We start from the raw sequence: 25953 nt of genomic DNA, 5'->3' as shown, positions 1-25953 counted from the left end.
CCAGTGATGATCTCCCTTGCCCCCTTCAGTATCCTGGAATAGACCCCTTCAGGCTCTGGGGTCTCAGTTACCTGAAGAGCTTTCAAAACACCCAAAACCACCTTCTTCATAATATAGCCCTCCCTAATCTTACCATCATCTATGAGGACCAAAGCAAAGTCTTCATGCAGGATATCATCCACTTCATTTAGTTTCACATATTAATTCCCTCCTTTGTCCTTAAATGGGCCTACCCTGTCCCCAGGTACGTTTAGGTGAAAGTTCATTTTATTCAGACGCTATACCTTTAGACTTGACTTTTTGGCATTTTTATACTTTCTTCATACAATAGCCATGTTAGCTGCTCATCCTCATTTTCTCTGACTTCCACTTTTCTACCTCTTTTTCTGTCTTTTATTTCCATCTTATTTCCCTCACTCTGACCTGGCCCCCACAGGGTTCCATTCCCGACTACTCTCATTCTACCCTCTCCCACTGGACTAGCACACTCCCCCATGAGGATATTGAACTTAGTGCTACTGGGGTCCAGCTTGTATAGGATCTATCTTGTGGTCCCAGTGCCTTAAATCCTTCCCTCCTACAATATCCCTCCAGCCATACATTCACCTAGCTAATTCTCCCATTCCCGATCTCATTGAAAGCACTGGGAGTGTCTTTTTCTGGGGCCTTCGAGTTGATGCCTTTTAATTTCTTTCCTAGCTTTCCATTTTTTTCTTGCCAGGTCCACATCCTATCTTATTTACCCACCTCATTGTTACTGACATAGACATTTCTCCCTGCCCCTTCGCAATGTCCTGCAGCCAATCAATGACATTCTTCAAACATTGACCTGAACCTCTGGATTACTAATCCAGTGATATTAACATTGAAAAGATGTTGAAAAATGTCAAAGAAAAACAAGTCTAAAGATATGAAATCCGGATTGATCATTCACAGTCAGTTAGCTGAATTAATAACATAAATAGTCGTAAATTGGTACATTGTGATTCTTAGCGCTATAAATTTTTCCTGTAAAAAACCTATCTACAAAATGTGTCCCAGATGAATAAGGAGATGTGTGAGATACTGCCTTCTTCCAGCTGGTGTTTTTCAATTTTTTCAATATGTTCACAGCTCTGGCTCATCTCCAGTGTGCCAAGGATTGAAGCCTGTTCAAGGATGGACTTTACTACTTTTCCTCACATACAGCAAGTTGGGAAGAGGCACAAAGATTCTGTAAATTGCTGAATGCTGACCTTGTTGTTATTAACAGTTCTGAGGAGAAGGTAAGGAATCTTTGTTCATTCTATTCATGGAGTCATCGAGTCATACTGCGTGGAAATATACCCTTCTGTTCAACCAGTCTATGCTGATCATGTTCCAAAACTAGTGCCCCCAGCCTACAACTAGCCCCCACCTAGCCTACATCCCTCCCAACCTTTCCTTTTCCTTAATTTACCCAAATGCCTTTTAGTTGTTGTAACTGTACCTGCATCTGTCACTTCCACGGATAGTTCGTTCCACACGTGAACCATTCTCTGCATAAAAGTGTTACCTCTCATCTGCTTTTTTAAGTCTTTAATCTCTCACCTTAAGTATGTGGCTACTAATTTTGAACTCTCCCACCCTAGAGAAAAGACCCTTGTCATTCACACTACCCATGCCCCTCATGATTTTATAAGCCTCAATGAGGTCACCGCTCAATCTCCTATGCTCCAGTGAAAAAAGTCACAGCCTTTTCAGTGCATTTTTATGTCTCAAACTCTCCATTCCCAGCAATATCCTGGTCAATCTTTTCTGAACCCTCTCCGGTTTAATGTCTTTTCTATAACTGGACTACGAGAACTGCACACAGTACTCCAGAAGAGGCCTCATCAACCTCTTGTACGATCTCAACATGACTTCACAACTCCTATTCTCAAAAGCCTGAGAAATGAAGGCAAGCATGATCAATTTACTGAGCTCAAATTTCAGTCTCAAATACAACCAATCCTGTGTTCAGTTGTTACACTTATTAAAGTTGCTAATCAACTTGTAGATGTGTTACAAAATTCCTCTGGGGCAGATGGGACTTGAGCCCAAGGCCTCCTAGCTCAGACATAACTATACCACAACCCACATGAACTTTTCTAGCTCTGATATTATAAATTGTTAAGACCCTAATGGGAAGAGAGTGTTGGTAATGAAGACCCGCTTTTCAGTGAAAGATCACGCATACATAAATGACCAACTGAATTATGAAGATGGTTCATTAGCCTGACTTTGATTGACATTCATGATGAAGAAAATTCAAACCGGGCTTCATTAATAAACAAAAGTAACTTTATTTATTGTAAACAAGATATCCATTAACAAGGGCTCATGGAATATTATACTACTATTCAAATCGCAACATTTTCTCTTATAAATACAATTAGTGATGCTTTCATTTCTGATTAGGACAGATAAGACAAGCAACTTTGCAGAAATTTCGAGGTAAAAAACATAGACAAAATGAACAAATTCTGGAGATCAAGAGTCCAGAACATAACGGTAAAATGAAGTCACTTTCTCACAGCCTTTTTGGTTTCTAGTGTATTACTCATAGAGCCACAGTCCCTTTGCCCCTATCTGGTCTTTGCCGTCCAAAATGCCCATCCATGCTAACTCAATGCCCCTGGCCCATATCCTTCTAAACCTTCCCTGTTCATGTATTTGTCCAATAGCCTTTTAAATTTTGTTAATGTGCCCACTTGAACCACTTCCATTGGCAGCTTATTCGGTATGCATACCACCCTCTGTGTAAAAAAAATGCCCCTCAGGCTCCCATGTTCTTTCCCCTCTTACCTTAAACTGATGCCTTCCAGCCCTTGATTTCCCAACCCTGGAAAAAAGACTGAGTGCATTCACCCTATCCATGCCTCCCATGATCTTATACACTCTCTGAGATCCCCCCTAAATCTCCTACACTCTAAAGAAAAATGTCCTAGCTTGTCCAATATCTCCCTGTAACTCAGGCCCTTGAGTTCTGGCAACATTCTTGTAAATTTCCTCTGCACTCTTTCCAGTTTAATAACATCCTTCCTATAACAAGGTGACCAAAGATGAACACATTACTCCAAGTGTGACCTCACGAACGTCCTGTACAACTGCAACATTACTTCCCAATTTCTATACTCAATGCTCTGACTGATGAAGGCCAGTGTGCCAAAAGCCTTCTTCATTGCCCTTTTCCTCTACAATACTTGAAGCCCTGCCATTCACCATGAAACTCCTGAAGTCAACTGCAGTCTGAGAGAAGACATCATTTTGAAGCTGGCTAGTTGAACCTGGTCAGTTCTTTGAATTTGAAATGTGTTATTTTCAGTGAACTTGAATGTTGTTTATTACCACCCACAGAGACTGAGAAAGAAACAGACTCATACTTGCCAGCAAGTTTTCTGGAGATCTGAATTTAAATCCCTTCTTAGGTCTAGGAAATGTTGGCACTTAAAACTCAAAAAGATTGTTATGAGGTAGCTTTTTAACCAAAAGGCATGTGGTATGATCTTCGTATTAAATCCAGTATCTCCAAAGGTTGCATGGCATTCTGTAACCAATAATAGAACATCACACATTTCCATTTTTGAGCTTCAAGTTTTGGGCAAAAACAGACATTGTACATTTTGCAGCACAGTAATGTCCAAACTTCTGTTTATCCAAGTTCATATTCAAAACAAATGCGTAATCTTTATGAAATAATGCTCTGCCAGGGGAATGCGCTGTGTTAGTTCCCCATTAATGGTGGCCTCATTGTTGCAAATGGCAGAGCAACTGAAATGTGCCGTCAGATGTAAAAATAATTTGAGGTACTTTGTATCACTCCTTTGACAGATTCACCTGAGCTTTTCAAGGTGTGTCCCACTCACCATTGAAGACAATGACAGAGGGTAATTCTTAATCAGAAAGTAAGAGGAAGCATATACAAGGTTTAGGAAAGTGAAGGCAGAGTTCTTGAAGAATATACAGAAAGCAGAGAAGATCTCAAACAAGACGCTAGGAGACTAAAAGGGACAATGAAATGTCCTGGCCAGCATCAGTAAGGGGAATCCCAAGGCATTGTATATGCATTGTTCTGGATTAGACCAGAACCCCTCGAAATATTTTTACAATGTAACCTAGATCCTTGGTTTTCTTATTTTGAAGACAGATGTGATGCAACTGGTCAAACTAGTCGATATTAAGCAGAACACAATTTATTTAAACACTATAGTTAAAATACAAGCAAAAGAAAGAGGAATCTAAAATAATTTAATGATTGGAGAATTTAACTGAATAACAGATACAGTACCCATTACTGATTAACTGTTCCAATGTAGTAACATCCCACAAACATATTCCTTAGCAAAAAGGTAAATTCAGACACAGATCCTTACATGCAGTTCTCCAATCTAGGAGGAAACAACTTTGAGAGAGATTTTAGAGCAAGTAGCAGAAAGGAATCATCACTGAATCTTCCAGCTGTTCTGAGACCCCATACAGCTTCTGACTGCTAAAGCTAAAAAACATGAGAAAAACTGGTCTGCAAGTGCTGGCCAACCCCCTTCCACTTTTACAACTGTTTCAAAAAAACCTAAAGACCTCCTGAGTTATTTATTTAAGCCATTTTCAGTCGTCAGTTTGGTGCCTCTGTCTTTACATCCTCTCCTTAAAAGGGTTAGTTTGTCCTGGGTTTTCTTGAAGTGATAGCATTGTCACTGTATACAAGGAGCAAGGGGATATCTAGGGAAAGGGTAGGTCAACTAAAGGACAAAGAAATTTATGCATGGATCTGGTGGGAGTGGGTGAAGTTCTTTTTGGCTACGTTGCATCAGTATTCACAAAGTAGAAGGATATTGAGGATGATGAGTTTCAGGAATAAAATGTTTATATTCTCGGGCGTGTCAATGTGACAAAGAAGAAGGTGCTGGGTATTTTAAAAACCACTAAGGTAACCAAGGCCCCAGGGCCTATTGGGACCTATCCGAGAGTGAGGCAGGTGACTTGTACGAAACCTTTATATCCTTTTTCATCATAGGAGAAGACCCAGAGAATTGCAAAATATCCAACGTTGTTCCTTTGCTGAAGAAGGGCAAGAGGAATTATCCAGGAAATCACAGGCCAACAAGTCTCACATCAGTGGGACAAAAAATTACTGGAGAAGTTTCTCAGGGATTTATTCTCATTTGGAAAAATTGGGACATATTCACAATAGGCGCCATGGCTTTGTGTGGGAGAGGTTGTGTCTCACAAACTTGATTGAGTTTATTTCAGGAATTAACAAAGATGATTGATGTGAATGTTGACTACATGGAATTTGGCAATTCCTTTGACAAAGCCTCCCATGGCTGGCTGCTTTAAAAGCTGAGGGCACATGGGATTCATAGTGAGCTGGTAGATAGATACAGAACTGGCTTAGTTATCACAGGCAGAGTAGTAGTGGAAGGGTGACTTTTTTCTGATTGGGGATCTGCGACCAATAGTTTTCATCAGGGATCTGGGCTGGGACCTCTGTTGTTTGTAATACATATAAATGACTTGGAGGAGAAAGTAGGTGGTCTGATTAGTAAGTGTATAGAAGGCACAAAGATTGGGGGAGCTGTCGATGGTGAGGAGGATTGCTAGAGGACACAGCAAGATATCGTCTAGAGACTTGTTCAGAGAAACAGCAGATGGAATTTAGTTGAAATAAATGTGAGGTGATGCATTTTGGAAGGTCTCATGCTGGAGAAAAGTACGTCATAAATGGCAGAACCCACAGTTCTCTGAAATTGCTTACACAAGTGGATAAGGAGACCAAGAAGGCATATCACATGCTTACCTTCATTGATTGGGGCATAGAGCATAAAAATTGACAAATTATGTTGCAGGCTGCAGCCCTGCAGAACCTCAGTTCGGTCACAAATGGAATATTTGTGGACAGTATTTGTCTCCACACTACCACAAGAATGTGGGAGCTTTGGAGTCCATGCAGAAAAGATATATCAGGATAACGCCTCGTTTGGAGGGTATTAGCTATGAGGAGAGATTAGGTAAACTTGGTTTGTTTTCACTTGAATATCAGAGACTAAGGGGTGACCTGATAGAAGTTTACAAAATGTTGAGGAGCATGAATAGAGCAGATAGTTGAAGAGTTTTTTTTCCCAGCGTCGAAATGCCAATTACTAGGGAACATTTGTTTAAAGTATCAGAGGAAAGTCGTGGGAGGCAGGTTTTATTTTTACACAGAGTGGGTTGAGAGCCTGGAATGTGCTGTCAGAGGAGGTGGGAGGAGCAGATACAATATCAATCATTAAGAAGCATAAAGATAGATACATGAATAGGCAGGGCACAGAGGGATGCCGACATAGAGGCATAAAGATTTTAGTTTAAAAAAGCCAGGCCAGGCCAGATCCCCTCAAAATATTTTAAGAAAGTACTTGAGATGCTAACTTTCTCTTATTTAAAAGGTAGGCATGAAGTGGGTGTTCCAGGTGTGATGCAACTGGTCAAACCATGCAGCTTGAAGCAAAACAGAATTTATTTAAACAGGACAGTTGAAACATGAAAAGATGAAAGTGGAATTTAGAACAGCTTAATTATTGGAAAACTTAACTGACCCAATACTGCAACAAAACGAAGTAACCGTATGAGTATAGTAACATCCCCTGAGCACACACCATGGCAAAAAGGGAAATTCAGACACAGACTCTTACAGGCAGGAGAAAACAACATCCAGAGAGATTCCAGAGAAATTCAATTAGGCATCATTTACTAAAGATTGCAACCCTCCTGGTGCTCAAAACATCATCTGTCTGTGACAGTGAAAACAAAACTAGAACCTGAACAGGGAGAACTGGCCACTCCCCTTCCATTCTTAAACTGTTTCAAAGAAAACACTATTGATTCAAAGGTGTGGAGCTGGATGAACACATAAAACTATAAACACATGAAACTATAAACTTTCTGAAGAAGGGTTCCGACCTGAAACGTCAAACTTTCCTGCTCTCTGATGATGCTTGGCCTGCCGTTTTCATTCAGCTTCACACCCTGTTATCTCAGATTCTCCAGCATTAGCAGTTCCTACAATCTCTAACTATTGATTCAAGCTGGGTCCTGTAGCCATTTCAGCACCTTTGCCTCTACAACCTCTCTTCAAAAAAAAACAGGAAATAGATAACATTTATAAAGTCACAGCATCGTCACACACCTTCCCTAAACAAAACTATCAACATCCAAAGATGGCTTCATTTTAACAGCATTAGGCCTACTCTATCAGTACACTACAATACCTTTGCATTACATTGACTCGAAACATACAAACATTCACTGCTACATTCTATTTCAGTCTGTTTACTCCTGCCACTGAATGCCTCCATCTTTCTTCATCCAAGTCACACAACACATCGGCAATTACATTTTCTCATCCTGCCACGTGTATAATTTTCAAATTGAATGGCTACAATAATAAGTTCCATTGAAACAGTCTGGAGGTTTTGTCCTTAATTTTTTCCAAAAACACTAATGGGTTATGCTCAGTATATCCAAGTGTCTCAGGCATATGACTGGTACGATTATTGTTCAAATGTTGAACTGCCAACAACAAGGTCAAGGTCTCCTTTTCAAATGGGGAATATTTCTGTTGATGAATATTCAATTTTCTGAAAAATACCCGATAGGTCTTTCTAACTTCTCGTCATCTTCTCCTAAGAGAATACAGCACCAATAACCACATCACTTGCATCGATAACCACCTTGAATGGCTCTGTGTAATTAGGTGTGGCTAACATTGGGGCAGTGATTAATACAACTTTCAGGCTATCAAATGCTTTCCCAGAGTGTGCCATCAACTGCAATTTTCTGCACTTCAGTAAGTTAATGAAACAACCACACAGCTAAAATTCAGTTCGAACGTCTGATAAAACCCACTCTATCACAGGAATCATAGTACTGCTCTCTTTGTTGATGATACAGGAAATTCCCCAATAACCTTTGTTTTCATATTCCATGGGGCTGTCTGCCCATGCCCGGAAACATGGCCCCAGAATGTGACTTGGGGTTTGGTGAATTCACGCTTAGCCAGGTTTATTCCCAAGCCTGCCTCCCGAAGTCAATCAAATATTTCTGATAAATGCTGCAAATGTTCCTCCCATGTATGACTAAAAATCACCAGGTCGTTGATGCATACCACACAATTTGGTCATCTAGAAATGGGGCTTTATTAGTTCATCCTTGGAATGTGGCTGCTGCATTTTTCATATCAAATGACATGACTTTAAATTGGTATCGTCCATTTGGCGTCACAAAAGCCAAAATTGTCTGTGCTCTTTCAGAGAAAGCTACCTGCCAGTATCCTCTGAGTAAGTCTAACTTAGAAACATAAGTTGCTCGTCCCACCTTCTCAATACAGTCTTTCAAATGTGGAATCTGATATGAATCAAAGTTTGTAACTGCACTGACTTTGTGATTGTCTGCATATAATGGTGGGGTACCATCTGGTTTTGGCACATTTACTATGGGTGAGCTCCAGTCACTGCAAATCACTCCAACAATATTGTCTTCAATCTCTTTTTGGACCTGAGCCAACTTGAGGGTTAAGTCAATAAGGATGTTGCTTAATTGGAACAGCATTTCTTATATCTACGTCATGCATAACTTAAGAGGAGGCAATGGCCTAGTACTATTATCACTGGACTGTTAATCCAGAGATCTGGGTAATATTCTGGGGACTTGGGTTCGAATCCCACCATGGCAGATGGTAAAATTTGAATTCAAGAAAATATCCAGGATTCAGAGTCTAATGGTGATTGTGAATCAATTGTTCATGAAAAACCCACCTGGTACACTAACGTCCTTCAGGGAAGAAAACTGCCATCCTTACCCGGTCTGGCCTACATGTGACTCCATACCCACAGCAATGTGGTTGACTCTGGGCAATTAGGGGTGGACAATAAATGCTGCCCAGCTAGCTATGCCCTCATCACATGAATGAATAAAGAAGAAAACAATTGGATTAGTACTTCCCAGTTTATTCCCACATACATCCCCTCGCAAATAGTAATTGCTCTTTCAGGTCATTTGATTTTCCTCTGGAAGGTAACTCAATAATGTTTCCAATTTTTGATAACTTCCTCAATGTCCAATGTAAGTTGAATAATGACCAATTCAGAATCCTCTGAACTTGGCTCTTCACCCTGTGTTGTAACCAGAAACACATTCTCTTTTTGCTTTCTTTCCATATCAAAATACATTTTGAGCGTATTCACATGATACACTTGGTGAGATTTCTTTTTCCCTGGCATCCTTATCAAATAATTCATCTCACTCAATCTCCTTTTGATGAGTCAAGACTCACCGAACCTTGTTTTTAAAGGTTCACCTGTCACTGGAAGTAACACTAACACTTTGTTGCTGTTAGCAAAATTGCTAAGTTTTTATTTCTTGTCTGCTTCCTGTTTCAATATATGTTGTGCTACTTTTAAATGCTATCTATCCAACCCCCATGCTCGGTTTAATCATTTCCTAAAACTTTGAACATAGACCAAAACATAGTCTCTGAATTCTTGCTCACAAATTTCTCCTTATTTAATCTGTGGTTCTCTCACCTCATGCCGAAAACTTTATTCAAATGGACTGAATTTGGGAGATTCATGAGATGCATCCCTAACTGACAATAGCACAAATGGAATTCCTTTATCTCAATCATCTGGATAGCCTTGATGATAAGCCCTTAAGATGGTCTTTACTGTTTGATGCCACTGTTCTAATGCTCCTTACAATTCTGGATGGTACGCAGTGAATTTGAATTGTTTTATTCCTAAGATGTCCATAACTTCCCGAAACAATTTTGGTGTAAGATTTGACCCTTGATATGATTGTTTCTCTGTGGGTGGTCTGTATCTCATGTAAAATTTGAGTAACTCTTCTACAATCCTTTTAGCTGTGATATTGCATAATACAATGACCTCTGGAAATCTTAGGGGGCACATCCACTATTGTCAACAAATACTGATTCCCACTTTTGGGTTTAGGTAGGGATCCTATGCCACCAACTAAGACCCTTGTAAAAGGTTTCCTTATAAAGGTGCTGGTTTCATTACTGCCTGAGGTTTTCCAATTACATAACACATTTGACATGTCTGGCAAAATTCAGCGACATACTTTTGCAGTCAAGGCCAGTAAAAGTGTTTTTGTATTTTAGTTTGAGTTTTCCTCACTCATAAATGACCTCCTACTGGTAATTCATATGCTACTGCCACACCACCTTTCTATCACCCACTGGTCGTACAATTTGATGAATTTCTGTCCATTTCTCATCCGTCTGAGTATGTGGTGGTTTCCATTTCCTCATGAACATGTGGTTTTTAAGATAGTAATATTCTGGAATACACTCAGATTCTTCTGTGTATGCTTTTTGTTACAACTGCTTCAGTTTTTTGTCTTTCTGTTGTAACTCAGTTAAGTTCTCTGAAGTAAAAATATCCACTTTGTCTTCTACCTGTTCTTGCTTTGTCTCAACCATTTGATCAAAAGTGGTCTCTGATAATTCTCCTTCAACTGCTTTGTCTTTATTCTTTGATTTCTCCTCCTGCTTCAACCTGTGTCTTTGTGACTTTGTTATCTTACAGTCAGGAAAAATCCCAGGATATACTTCCTGTAATACCTCAGTTGCCTGATTTTCCACTGGCTTTTCCACTACAGTAGGCAGCATTATAATGTGTGATCCAACTGTATCGTTACCAAGGACAAATTGTATTCCTGGAGTCAAGAGTTCCTCCAGTCTCCTGTCACTACTTCTTCACTTTTCACCGGGCACTCCAACCTCACTCTACACTATGGAGCACTTCTCCTCTCTTCATGAATTCCACATTTTGCCACTTTTTCTGGTAATTGTCCTTCTGAATTACATATCTCCTCATCCGTCAACAGCAAAGATTGACATGATTGCATATCTGAATACTGTAACTTCTTTAGCTGCTGATCCTGGCCTATGCGAGTAAACCCTACATTCTCAAGTAAACCATTTAAGAAAGATCTGGAACTTTGTTCCTAAGCAACTTCCAACTGGGTTGTACATTCTGGTGCATGCTTTTAACTTCTGATTTGCTTTACTTTACCACTTCAATAAAACTCACGGGCTTATCCTGTTTTCCCACATCCATCTTCCCAGTGCTTTTTCTGAGCAACAACACTGCAATTTCACTGCAATTTATTGCAGAGAAAACACCTGAGCATTTTAACTTCTTTCCCCTTCATGAGTTTCCTTTTCACCCGACAGGAAACTATCTTTATTAACTTCAATGAGATTTTGTTTTCTCTTACCACCTGAGGATTTCTCCTTAACCTCAATTTTTATCCATCATGGATCAAAATTGATGTCTGAAACCAAACTTTGATTTATGAGCCAACTCATAATCATTAGCCATTTCAGCTGCTAATCCTGTAGTTTTAACCCTCTGCTCTTCCACATGAGTTCTCATTACTTCAGGAAGTGAATTTTTGAGCTCCTCCAAAAGAATCATTTCTCTCAGAGCACGGTATGTTTGATCTATTTCCAATGCCCTTATCCACCTTTAAAAATTACCTTGCTTGATCCTTTCAAGCTCAGGGCCAAGGCGCCTCCTCAGATTCCTGAAATGTTTTCTATTGGCTTCTGCCACTCACTCATATGCACTTAAGATGGCTTTCTTCACCTCCTCATACTCCCCAGATAACTCCTCTGATAGTGACACAAACACCTCACTAACTCTACCTACCAACTCTGTTTGGACCAACAAAACCTGCATAGTCACCTGCCATTTTATTTGTTTAGCCATTTTCACAAATGAGATGAAAAAAGCTTCTACTCCCATCTCATCAAATTTAGGCAATGACTGGACATATGTAAACAGACCCCACCAGGTCTTTGGCTACAATGGGTTTGCTAATCATCACTATCTTCTTCACTGAGCCTACCTTCTACATTTGCCTCCAAACTTTTATGTGGACTTTCCTGAGTAAATGTCAACTTCTGAATTCAAACTCTTTCTATTTCTGTTTATCTTCTCTTCCATTTTTCCTTTTCTTCAGCTAGGGCCTTCCTGTCCTTATCTCTTTGTTCTGCCAGGCCAGTTCCCGTGCTGTTCTGTTCACTGTTATTTGGTCTTTGAAAGATTTATCCATGAATCTCTCTTCTGGTTCAATGTTTCCAGAACACTTCAATTGTATCCAGAATCTGGGTCTCCCAATCTCACTGAGATCAATCCCTTCATGTTAGGAGTGGATGTTATGTGTGCTACCTTCATTTCTTCACAGTCTATGTGTTCATTTGGGGTTCACATGGTCTCCTGGAGGGCAGCCATTAATTCTAATGGGAAGAGTCTTGTAGAGTAAATATGTCATAGATTATTGGATGTAAGAACAGAATTTGACAATTTGGCAACATCTCTTTATTGCATGTTAATTGTATTTCTTCAACGATTTGTAGTTTATGTAAAAAGTCTGTGCATTGTTGCAAAGACTGCTGGGAGGACCAAGCCTGAAGCCTGTTTCCCACTAGATTCTACTGGACTCTGTCACCAAATGGGTGTGGCTGGTCGATTGAGTGTTAACCCTTTCAGACCCTTCTAGGCTGAAATACAACTCATTTGAGCCACTAGAGTGGAAATGAGGCAGGAAGAGAACAGTTTTCATGTGGGAAAACTCATATTAGTCTCCCAAGCATGTTTTACTTTCTCAACCCCACCTCTTGACTGAGGTGTGGTGACGGTCAGGTGTTTTGTCTCTCTCTCTCTCTCTCTCTCTGTGTCATGAAACAGTAATTCTGGGTAAATACGGTGGCTTTACATTTCTCTGGAAGCAAGTCTAATAACTCTTTGTTGCAATGGTAGCCATTAAAAAACACATTAACACAGGTTCATTGTTATTTATCTATCAGAAATATTTACACGTAGATATGAAAAATACTTGTTGGATTGGACTCCACGACTCTGTTGAAGAAGGGAAGTGGCACTGGGTGGATGGGACTGATTATGATTCAACTGTAAAGTGAGTTGTGTTTCCATCATACAGACATAATTTTCACTTGCGACAGAGTGAATCAGCCACCATATTGAATCTACTCAACTTCTATCTCATTGTTTTTTGCCCTTCAGCTTACTCTCTATCTCAGTGACTTCCCCTCTTTATCGCCATGTGGCGTGGTCTTCAGCATTAAAAGTGATAAGACAGGTGGCCAAGGTGATAAAGAATACATATGGCATGCTTACCTTCATCGGCTGGGGCATGGAGTACAAGTGTTGACAAAACATGTTGCAGTGATATAAAAGCCTTGTTAGGCTGCATTTGGAGGATTGTGTGCAGTTTTGGTAGCCACAGTACCAGGAGGACATGGAAGCTTAGGAGAAACTGCAGAGAAGGCTCACCAGGATGTTGCCTGGTCTCAAGGGCATTGGCTGTGTGGAAATGTTTAAAAGACTGGGATTGTTTTCACTGGAAAGACAGCACCGACAAGGAGACCTGATAGAGGCCTACAGAATTATGAGCGGCATATATAGGGTGGATAGTCAGAGGCTTTTTCCCAGGAGCAAAGTTTCAATTACAAAGGGGCATAGGTTCAAGATGAGGGGGGATGGTTTAAGGGAGATACGTGAGGGAGGTTTTTCATGTAGAGCTTGTGAGGAACCTGGGAAGCACTGCCAGAGAATTTGGAGGAAGCAGGCACATTCGCGGCATTTGATTAGATTAGATTAGATTCCCTACAGTGTGGAAACAGGCCCTTTGGACCAACAAGTCCTCACTGCCCCTTGCAGCATCCCACCCAGACCCATCCCCCTGTAACCCACACGCACCCCTGAACACTACAGGCAATTTAGTATGGCCATCCCCCTGTAACCCACATAATCTACAAAGCCCTGAACACTATTTAGCATGGCCATACCACGCAGCCGGCACATCTTTGGACTGTGAGAAGAAACCGGAGCACCTGGACGAAACCAATACAGACACAAGGAGAATGTGCAAACTCCACACAGACAGTTGCCCGAGACTGGAATCGAGCCCGGGTCACTGGTGCTGTGAGGCTGCAGTGCTAACCACTGAGCCACTGTGCATCTGAGATTTTTAAGAGGCATCTGAATGGATCTGTGAACAGGGAGGGAATAGAGGGATATGGGCTGAATAAGGGCAGAAGGTTTCTTTCTTATTTAATTAGGGCATGATGGTTGGCACAGGCTTGGACGGCTGAAGGACCTGTTCCTGTGCTGTACTTCTGTTTTGTTCTTTTGTTCGTCCCCTCTCATTAAGCCTCTCTGTGAAGCGCTATCAAATGCATTTAAAAATTCATAAAAACCTGATCCATTGCATTGCCTTTTTTTCTTCTAATTAGTTAAAATAATTAGAAGGTTGATCAAGCATGATCTTCTGGATTACGCTGTATTGGCCCTGAGTCACTTACCTCTATCCCAGTGTTTACTATTTCACAATATCAATTCCATAAAGACCATAATTCCCTGGCTTGTCCCTGTTGAGACAATTTGAAAGAGGAAATTGTAATTTTTATCACTCCACCCAGCCTCCATAATGTTCCCATTTGCAACATGTTGAAGAATTCTCGATGGAGCTTACAGAATTTCTGTTCTGATTTTTCCAAGGAATTGAATTACAATCAGGTCATAAATTCAAACAGTGCAGAAAAGCCCCTCAGCCCATCGAGTCTGCACCAATATAACTGCCACTAAATGTGCTCCAATCCCAATTTCCTACACTTGTCCCATGTCTTTGAATGTTATCATATTTGAAGTGCCCATCCAAGGTTGTAAAATTTCCAGTCTCCATTATCTTCCCAGGCAGTGTATTCCACATTCCCATCAGCAGCTGAGTGAAAAAGTCTTCTTTTTCCCAAATCCCCTGTGAATCTCTTGCTCCTCATCCTAAAACTGTGCCATTTCTTCATATCACAAACAATAAGTGTCCCTGGACTGATCCTTGTGGTATACCATTAGTTACTGGCCTCCAGTCACACAGCCTTCTGTCTCTACCTTTTGTGCCCTATTACTCGGCCAGTTTCTGATCCACCTCACCACGTTCCTCTTAATTTCATGTGTTTTAACCTTCTCAATCACTTTCCCACATGGGGCCTTGTCAAAAGCTTTGCCAAGATCCATTTTAATTGTGTCAATTGAATTTAACTCATGCACACACTTGATCACATTTTCCAAAAATTCTCAAAATTTGTGAGGCATGACATCCTTCTGACAAAGTCATGCTGACTACCCCTAATTTCCAAATGCCTTTCCAAGTGGATATTAATTCACTCTTTCAGAATTTTCTCCAATAGCATCCCTACCACAACATAAGACTTATCAGTTTGTAATTTTCTGGCACACCGCTACCACCCTCTCTAAAAGCAGAACCACTTTAGCCATCTTCCAGTGCTCTGTCCTTCCCCTGCGGCCAGAGAGAAATAAAAATTTGTTTTAAAGACCCATAATTTCCTGCCTCTCCTCCCACAGCAGCCTGGGATGTAATTTGTCCAGGCCAGGGGATTTGTTTATTTTTAAGCTTGACACAGCCTCCACTATACCCCATATCCTATGCTAAACTGTGCAAGTTCCTCACAGTTCCTTTCCTGAATTATGTACCTACACTCTCCTTTTGCATAATGAGGAGAATATTCATTCAACACCCCTTCTATATCCTGCTGCTTCACACACAGGTTACCCCTTTGGTTTCTCATGGACCCTACTCTTTCCCTGATTAACCTCTTCCCTTTGGTTTATTTATGAAACAATTTAGGATTCTCCTTAATCCTGTACATGAGTCCTTTTCCATGTTCTGTTTTTGCTCTTCTAATTGCTTTCTTAAATTCCCTCTTGTACTTCTGAGAGTCATAGCTGAATTGCTCCATTTGGACTTTCCAAAAGCTGTCCTCTTCTTCTTTATCCAGTCCTGAATAGTCCAAGGCATCCAGGATTCTTTGAACTTATAGCTCCGACATTCTCCCTCTAAAGGAAACATGTTGGGCCTATACTCTCCCCAGCTCCTTTTTGGATGTTGCCCGACCCCAACCCCCTCTCCACCCCCACCCCCATCTCCCCATCCCACTCCCACCAACCCCAGCCATTGCTCCACTCTAGGTTTACCCACAATGAGCTTTTCCCAGTCGACTGTTGTCAGATCCTGCTTTGTTTTAAGAAAATCCACCTTTCCTCAATCCAAAGCCCTATTTTGCAGGCCATCTTTTTCCTTTACCAGAAGAAATTTAAACCATCCCATGTCATGGGAAAAACTCCCCTGAATACATTTCAATAAATCACCCCTTCTGAGCACTTAACACTATGACTATCCAAATTTTTATTGGGAAAGTTGAGACCCCCAGTATAATTACCTATTAATTTCTCTTACCTCTGTGAGCTGTCCACATATTTGTTCCGCTATTTCCCACTGACTCTTTGGGAGCCTATAATACACTGCTACTAAAGTAACTGCCCCTTAATATTCCTAAGTTCTTCCCTCAAAGCCTCATTTAAGGACCCTTCTAAGATAGCGACTCCTTGAATACCAGTGCTACACCAATGCCCTTTTCACACCCTCCCCTGTCTTGCCTAAAGATCCAATAATTTGCCTTACTCTCTTGACACTCACCTCACTGTCACTTGCTTCCTTTGCTGTACCATGATGTGTCTCCATTTCAGCAACATTCTGTGTCCTGTCTGCCAGACTAGCTCAAATCTTTCCACCAGCACGAGCCAACTATCTGATATTCCCAATGTGCTTCAGGCATTGGCTCATCCCTAATGTACATGTTCCACCTTCACCAAAAACAGTCCTAGTCATCAAGGAATCTAAAACTCTCCCTCTTGCACCAACTCTTGAGCCACGCATTCCTCTGTCCTATTTTCCTGTTACAAAACTCACGGACACATGGCACTGGGGCTAACCCAAATATTACAACCATTGAGGTCCTGCTTTTGAACTCACTGCTGAGCTCCCTGAATTCTTCAGGCAAGACCTCATTCCTCACTTTGCCGATATCATTGGTACCACCATGTACCATGAGCTCTAACTCATCACCTTCCCCTTCCAGGATGCCCCGTAGCTGTTCAGTGACATCCCTGACCCTAGCATCAGGAAAGCAACACATCATCCTTGGAATCATGTCTTCAACTGGAGAAATGCCTGTCTCCATCTCCATATAAAGAATCCTCTTGCACAATTGCTGTTCCTTTCTTCTTCCTGCCCGCAACATTTTCCCCCCACCCCGATACAGTCAAGCCTCTTGTGAAGCCAGAAATCTGGCTTTAACTGCATTCTTCCATGGTACCAGTCTCCTCATCAACTTCCACAATGAAATACTGGTTAGTGAGTGGGACCCCAGGGGACTCCTGCACTACCTGCCTGCTCTTCCTGGACTGTCTGCTGGTCACCCATTGCTATCTTTCCTCTAGTCCCTTGAACTGCAATGTGACCACCTCACCACATGTACTTTCCACATAACTCTCAGTCTTGCAGATGCACTGCATTGTCTCCAGCTGCTGTTCAAGTTCCCAAGACCCAGAGTTCCAGCTTCTGCAGCACTTCCTGCACATGCGTTCAACTGGGATAATGGCAATGCCATGGAATCCCCACATGTGACAAGCTGCACTGTTACAGACCAGACCAAACCCCCTCAAAATATATTAAGAAGATAGACTAGACCCTCACATTTTCTGCTTTCAAAGGCAAGTGCCAGGCATTGCATTCCAGATGCATTTTGATTGGGCAAACTACTTGTCTTGTCACAAAGCTTACTTTATTCATGCATGATATTTAAAATACAACAAAGAAAGATCAAATTTAAATACTAATTCTGTTAGAAAGCCTACCAGAATAACAGATTATTTAACTGCTAAACAGTAACAGTGCCAAGGTAGTAACATCCCAAAAACATACCTTGATAAAGGCAAATGCAGTAAAATAGATTGTCTAACAGGCAATTCTCCAGCCCAGGAGCAAAAATACATCAAGAGAAAACTCAGAGAAAGAGGAATAGCAGGGAGAGATGCACTGTAGCTTCCAAACCCAGCTTCAAGATCCCAGTAACTGCTGCTGAAAGCTAAAACTACAACTCCTGGTTCTGTGAGAGTTTTTGCAACCATTCAGGTTGGCCTTGTCATTTCACTGTGAAATAAAGCCCAAGTCCTCACTAGCTGTTTACTCTATTAGGTTCAAATAGAAAGCTTGATACATCTGTCTGAAAACCTGTCTTCAAAAAACCCATGAGAAAATACACCTTGTAAAGCCACAGTATCATTACAACACATTCTGCTTGGCTTGTCCCTCCTGACAGCTCATAAACTCACAATTAATACCTTAGGCTAGAATTATTAGTCTTTTTCTGCTTTGGAAGGGCAGCAGTGGAAATCGATCCTTGGAGAGTGATGTGTACGTTGCCTGCCAATTATCAGCCCAGACCTGTCTTGCTGTCCTGCTCTTGCGGGATATTAACACAGACAGCTTCAGGGCCTTAGGAGTGGTGCTGAATATTGTTCAAAAATCTATTAGCATCCCCACTGCAGGCTTTGTGCTGTATCGGCCACTTTGAGGTCACTGCCTGCTTTTTTCAGTTGTATCAGGCTTGAACAGTTTCATTCTTGCAGTGTTTAAAATGATTCCAGGCCTGAGTTTCTGCATGAATCCAGTTAATTGGTGGTTAAGATGTTTGATTCTGTATGTTCACAGATTCAACTGTTTGACATCAGTCGAGCTTCATGAGTCATCAGAACAAGGAAGGTGTTTAACATCAGTGTCATTTATAAATGAATATTTATATGAGCTCGGCACACAGAGCAATCATTTTATGTGTTGGATCATTATTGTGCTGTTCCAAAGATTACAGTAACTCTGTTAAACATTTAACAACCAGCTGACAGGACAAATTTTTGTTGCTGTGAGTACCTTAGAGAAGGTCCTTACACTTCATTTCATGTACAACAATCCATTCATTCTGCCCTGTTGTCTTTCCACATTTAGGTTTTGGAGGAGTGGCCAGCCCAATGGTAACAGAAATGAAAATTGTGCCGCAATGACTTCTGACGGGGAATGGCATGATTGGCCATGCAGTTCCCGTCATCGTCTGATCTGTGAAAAATCAGTGTGATGTAGTTCTGCTCCTATCGCTTTACACCCACTCAAGTTAATTCATCACTCACTGTTCCCCACCTCTCTCCATCTTCCACCTCTCCATCATGCCCAACCTCTACTTTCACGCCCTCTCTCTGTTCAATACCACCTTCCCCTTCACCCTAGTCTCTCCATCTATTTCACCTGCCCCCGCAAACACAATCCCCACACCCCACCACCCTAATATCCAGATGCATTCCACTTCCCTGGATGTTCCTTCACTCCAACTTCTGTTTAATCCAGCCACCTCCCCTCCTTTCCCCTTGATACCCAACGTCCCTTTAGGACTCAAGGCCACCTTTAAACTTCACCTTTCCCTTGACATCATGTGTTTGTAAATATAAGATGGCCTTCCAATCCTTTCATGTCATAACTCTGTTGTTGCCTTAAACTGTTTCCCGGTAATCTTATTTCTCAATAAATATGGATTGCACGGCTGAGTCCTGTGGTCTGTTAGTGTGTTGAGTGATGTGATCTGCGTGATTTATATGTATCACAGAAGGCTGGAAGGAGTTCATTCAGCCCAGAGCATGCACTGGTTCTCCTAACAACCATCATTAATGTTTTTAGTTTGCAATATCGCTTTTGAATGAGTAACCAGTGGGTTTCAGGTCTGTCAGAAGTTGATAATTAACTTATAACTCCTTCTGTGGTGATTTCTTTTAAAGTTGTTTTTGAGGCCTGCCTTTAGAATGAATGGTTTTTCTTGAGCTCCATTCATGGATTTTACTTTTTTAGATTGTGTGACCAACAAGGTAGATAATGGGCCTCAAAGCTGTTCGAAGGCTCTAGAACTTGTGTTTTTTTAGGTTTAAGGGAAATATTCACAGGCTAGGGTGGGAGACTTTTACTGTTCAAATTGTTACTTTGAGTGGGGTAGCCCTGTGAAGTCCTTGGAATAGAAGAAGAAAAAAATATGGAGGGAACTAGGTTACCTTTGAGGGAAGTGTTAATCTGTGCTGGCACCAAGAGTGTTGAAATAAAACCCTGAAGAGCTTACTTAAAGTGCATACATTGAAGCTCTGGGAAGAAGCTACCTGTAGTTCCAGTCAAAAAAAAGGTAGTCACAAATGACTTACTTATACTGGGGTGTCAGATACAGAGAGCCTAACTATGACTATTGCACTAGTGGTGTTTTGGATTCTGAGAAAGAGGTGTGTTTTGAGTCCTATACAAGACATTTTTAATTCTTTTCAATTTGTGAAGGAATGTTTTGGATATAATGGGATTATAGCAAGTTTTTGAATTTGTCTGATAAATAGATAATTCAGTTAATTCTGTTTAATCTTCATTTCTTTTGTTAATAAACTTGTTTCACATCAAAGCAAAAACTGCAGCACTCCCTGCTTAATTAAAATTTAATTCAATTAATTTTTTTTTAAAAATCACAATATAATCTATCAAGCCAGGTATGACTTGCCCAATTATAACATCATCTTGGATCATAACAGTAGTTTATTAGTGATAAGTGTCTGTATGAAGGGATATTATTTCCAATTCTCACGCACAAAGAGCCAATTTTTAAAAAGGATGTATTTGGCTCGCCCATTGAATTCTTTGCAGATGTGAAATGGAAGGCTGATGTTTAGTTTGATACCTGGAATGAACAGGTTATGTGGATACATTGGTCAGGCTGGGCCCAGAGCAGGGACTCCAGGTATTGGTGAGGCACAGGCAGTGGAGCCAGGGACTCCTGGTTGAGTTCGGCGTGGAGCGGGGACTACTGCCTATTGGCGTGGTAGTGACAGCAGCTCGTGGTTGTGATGGCCTGGAGCTGGGGCTTCAGGTGGGCCATCGGTCAGGGGGACCCAGCGACAAAGAATTGGCACCTGAAGAGTGATGACTCTGACATTGTTGGGTCTGGCACAGGCGGCAGTGGATGGGAGCAAAGGTGTCATTGGTCATCTGGCTCAGGACTGATGGTGAAGGTGTTGGAATGAAAATGGACTTTCTTTCAGCTTTATCTTCTTTTTCTTAAAATATTCAAATGGAACCAGATTGTATCAAGAGTTGAAACTTTTCACTGCAGTTTATCATGTTGTTCATTGTCGAGTCCAAGTGACAATAAATCATCATCTTAGCCTCTAGCAAAAATAAATTTAAATTTGTAAACCCTCTCCAGAAGGCTGACAAACTTCAATCCAGGCAACATCTTTATAAACTTTTTCTGCACCCTGTCTAAAGCCTCCACTTCCTTCCTGCAGTGTGACAGGCAGAACTGCACACAATTCTCCAAATGTGGCCTGGCCACAGTGTTGTACATTTGCACGTGACTTGCCAACTTTTATACTCAATGCCCTGACCGGTGAAAGTACGCATGCTGTGTGCATTCTTCACCACCTTATCTACTTGTATTTCCACTTTCAGGGAGCTATGGCTGTGTACACCAAAATCCTTCTGGATTTCAGTGCTGCAACAGGTCTGGTCATTTATTGTATACATTCCTGTTGCATTTTACCTCCCAAACTCCACCACCTCACATTTGTCTGGATTTAGCTCCATCTGCTGTTTCTCTCCTTACTTCCAGCTGATTTATTTCCTGCTATATCCATTGCTAAGCTTCCTCACTCTCCACAACCCAACCTATTTTTGTGTCATCTACAAACTTACTAACCAGACCATCTACATTTTCATCCAAAATGGCGATATATACATTTGCAAAAGTCAGAAGTCCCAGCACTGATCTTGTGGAACACCACTGGTCACAGACCTCCAGTTAGAAAAACAGCCCTCCACAATTACCCTCTATCTTCATTGGCCAAACCAATGTTGTTATCCAAATGACTTACTCACCATGGATCCCATGTGATTTGATCTTCTAGACCAGCCTACCATGTTTTATTAAAGTCAATGTAAACAACACCCACTGCCTTATCCTCAGTTATCTTTGTCACTTCTTCAAGAAACTCAGAGGGCACCAGAGCTCCTCTGCAGAAATTCATGCTGACTCTCTTCAGGATGTCCATTCATTTCCAAATGTGAGTAAATCCTGCCCCTATACATCTTCTTCAACAGTTTTCCTTTCATTGATGTATAGTCTCACTCGCCGAGAATTTCCTGGATTACCCCTACTGCCCTTCTTGAACAAATGAAGAACATTGGCTATTCTCCAGCCTCCTGGGACATTGCCTGTGATTAACGAGGATACCAAGATCTCTGTTAAGGCCACAGCAAACTCTTCCTTTGCCTTCTTCAATACCCTGGGGTAAGTCTGATCAGGCCCTGGGGGCTTTGATATTTTTCAAGACATTTATTCCCTCCTCCTTATTAATATCAACATGCTTTAGAGGTTCAACAAACCATTCTCTAAACTTATCATCATCTCTGTCTTTACCCTTGGTGAATTCCAATACACAGTATTATTAAAGACCTCACCCATTTCCCCTGACTCCACACTTAAATTCCCTCCTTTGCCATTGACTGGACCTACTCTTTCCTCTAGTTCCCTCTTGCTCCCAATATAGAATGGCTAAAGTGCAGAAAGACACCATTCAGTCCATCAAGTCTGCACGAACCCTCTGAACAGCATCCCACCCAGCTCCAGCACACCCCCACACTATTCCTGTCACCCCACATTTAGCATGGCCCATGCACTTAGCCTGCAAATTCCTGGAAACTACGTGGCAATGTAGGATGTTCAATCCATCTAACCTGCACATTTTAAGACTATGTGAAGAAACCAGAGCACCTGGCAGAAACTCATGCAGACATAGGGAGACTCTGCAAAATCCACACAGTTAATCAAAGCTGGAATCAAAGCCAGGTCCCTGGCGCTGTGAAGCAATAGTACTAATCACTGAGCCACTGTGCCACTCATGGATGTATATAATGCTTTGGGAGTTACTTAATCCTACTTTCCAAGGGTATTTCATGGCCCCTTCTAGCCCTGCTAATTTTTTGTTAATTTTAGTCGTGCTTCCTTTATACTCATCAAAGATTGTATTTATTTCTATTTCCTAAACCTCACATATACATCTTTTTACTTTTTAACCGAATGTACCACATTTCTCATCATCGTAGGTTCCTGACTCTTGTAATCTATACGTTTCATTCTTACAGGAACAATTTAAGTGTTTAATGATGTATCATATAAAACGTCGCTAACAAAGTGAAAACACATGCTTGCATTTAGGAAAGGACAGAAAGGTAAATGGGGAATTTTCAGACGGAACAATGTTAAGCAATGAGGGTAATCTGTGGATAATGGATACGTTCCCACTTTATGTGGTCCACGCCCCTAAATTAGGTGCCAATGAGAGACTAAATGGGCCATAAGTGGCTCCTCCCCGAAGGGTCAAGGACCCTTGGCTGGATGTCCTGCCCACTGAGAGCTTTCAGTTAATCGAAGGCCAGCAGCTGTATTAAATGTCATTGGGATTCTGCCTAAGAATGATACCGTCTACCAGCAATACCCTACCCCTACCCCACCCTTATCCACTCCTAAGCATACCCCTACCCCTACCATACCCTACCCTATTCTATCCCTACCCTTCCCCATCCTACCCTTACCCTAATCTACTCCTAACCTACCCTACCATACAACTACCCCTAACCTAACCTCCCCTACCCTACCTTTCCCTACCTTACCCTACCCCTATCACTATCCCAACCCTAACCCTACCCCCTAGCCCTACCCTTAACCATACCCCTAACCCTATCCCTAAACCTAATGCTACACCTAACCCTACCTGACAACTACACCTACCCCTACACTTAATCCTACCCCTACCCATACACCTAACCCCACCCCTACCCTGACCATACCCCTTCAGTTACCCTTAAACCTACCCCCTAACCCTGCCCTTACACCTATCCCTAACCCAATCCTTACACCGACCCCTAAATCTAATCTACCCTTACCCCTATCTCTACCCTACCGTAACACAATCCTAACCCTGCCATACCCTAACCCTAACCCTGACCCTCACCGACTCTGGCTCAGAGCCCCCTACAATAGTATTTTAGCCGCTACTGGTCAGCCAGCCCAGCTGCACCACATGGCCTCAGGGCCTCCTGCCTGAGGCCACATTGTCTAGATCCAAACTCTCAGTAAAAACGGCCTGCAGACTGCCAGTAATGATCACTGGGCTAGCACTGTGTAAGAGCACTTCAACAAATCAAGACCCATGAACTGTAACACGGCACCGTGGGGCATTCGGCGTGCAATTTCCTGGAATGACATTTCATTCCATTTTTCAGACATTGCTGTACAGGAAAAGACAATCAAAATTGCTACCCTCATTCCTCTTTCCCTTCTGGTGTCTCAGATTTCAATCAAGCTCAGAGGCCACAAATTGTTGCTGTTTGCTGAGGTTCGGATAAGGGAATTGCTCTTTGAACACGCTGGGGCAATAAGTTTGAGCTGACCTCACTATCCAGGTTAAAATCAGAGCGAAAACTTCATGGGTCATCATTGCTCCAGAACATCCAGGCTGATCCAGGCTCTGCTGCACTGAGGGAGCGCTGCTCTGAAAGAGGTGCCATCTTTTGGATGAGACATTAACAAGAAACCTCTCACAGGTGACAGCTTACTGGCAGGAGAGTTGCCCAACTCTCCCCATTGTTCTGGCCAACATTTAAATTCTTATGAAACATTCCTAAAAGCTGTTTATCCGATCATTGTTAAACCTCTATTTATGGAATCATTCTGTACATCTCGCTGTGACTGAGCATTGGTGGTGGAGGAAGCAGATGTTTGTGCATGTAGTGCCAATCAAATGGGCCGCTTTGTCCTGGATGGTATCGAGCAACTTGAGTGTTGCTAGAGCTGCACCTACCCCAGCAAGTGGGAAGTATCCCATTATATTCCTGACATGTATCTTGTAGATGGTACGATCAGCGTACTGCGTAGCACTGGATGTTGACAATGGGGATTCGATAATGTGTCTAAACTCCAGCAAATACAGGTCCCTTTGACCTGGTCTCCCTTCATTTGGCAAACTTTCCATCCAGGAATCTGATGAGTGAAAATTTGCTGCAGTCCCTCTTTGGCAAGTGTGTTTTTTACTTAAGGAGATCAAAACTGCACATAGTACACCAAGACTCTGCACAGTGGCACTAAGAGTCTTTTACTCCTGAACTCAATCCCTTTGATAATGAAAGTCAACATAGTATTAGCCTTCCTGATAATTTGTGGCACCTATACTTACTTTCAATGACCAATGTGCCAGGACACCCAGGTTTGTTTGTTCAACAAAATTTCTCAATCCATCACCATTTCAATAATATCTGGCCATTCTGTTCTATATTGCCTGAAGTAAACTTCACTTGTTCCCCACTAAATTACATCTGCCACACAATTTCAAATCACTCAACTTCTGTAAATCTCCTCGAAACCTCTTACTTTCTCTTCTTCATCCAGTGCCCACATGGCTTTGTAGGGAACAGACTTGAAAATATTGCATTTAGTTCCTTCACACAACTGCTGTCAGGTTGTTGTTGGACAGGAAGTCTCGGAGATTCAAAGACAGAATTTTGTAAAAATGTAGGTAGAGGGAAACAGAGCTCCAAAAACATCCAGTATCATTTTCAGCAATCAATCACAGAATGTAACTTTTGTTCTGAACACAACTGATCATGGAAGAGTATCTGGCCCTGTGCTGCCATTCTGAGGAAGGATCACCGGACCTGAAATGTTAGCTTTGAGTTTTTTCTTTATAGGTGCTGCCAGACTGGCTGAGCTTCCAGCAATTTCTGTTTTTGGTCCCAATTTACAGCACCACAGTTGTTTTGTTTTTTATTTAAATACACTCAGTGAAAGCAGAAACAAATTTGGTTGTGTTGCCACTGGAAAGGAAGTGGATAAAACCCCTTGCCTTCATTGAAAAGCAGTCATATGAAATTATCTTGCTGTCTTTT

General features: G+C 41.6%; 1 protein-coding gene across 1 annotated transcript; it reads left to right on the top strand.

The window, feature by feature from the left end:
• Positions 1 to 223: 223 nt before the first annotated feature.
• On the top strand, positions 224 to 19167 carry LOC132206317 (CD209 antigen-like protein C). The gene is made up of 4 exons (XM_059639909.1): positions 224 to 244; positions 1158 to 1265; positions 12872 to 12981; positions 18946 to 19167. Exons 1-4 carry the CDS (start codon positions 224 to 226, stop codon positions 19070 to 19072), a joined length of 366 nt encoding a protein of 121 aa, XP_059495892.1. The 3' UTR covers positions 19073 to 19167.
• The last annotated feature ends 6786 nt before the right edge of the window (positions 19168 to 25953 follow it).

The sequence above is a fragment of the Stegostoma tigrinum genome, chromosome 35 (genome assembly GCF_030684315.1).
Source record: "Stegostoma tigrinum isolate sSteTig4 chromosome 35, sSteTig4.hap1, whole genome shotgun sequence".
NCBI classification, from domain to species: domain Eukaryota; kingdom Metazoa; phylum Chordata; class Chondrichthyes; order Orectolobiformes; family Stegostomatidae; genus Stegostoma; species Stegostoma tigrinum.
This window is presented reverse-complemented; position numbering and strand designations above follow the sequence as displayed.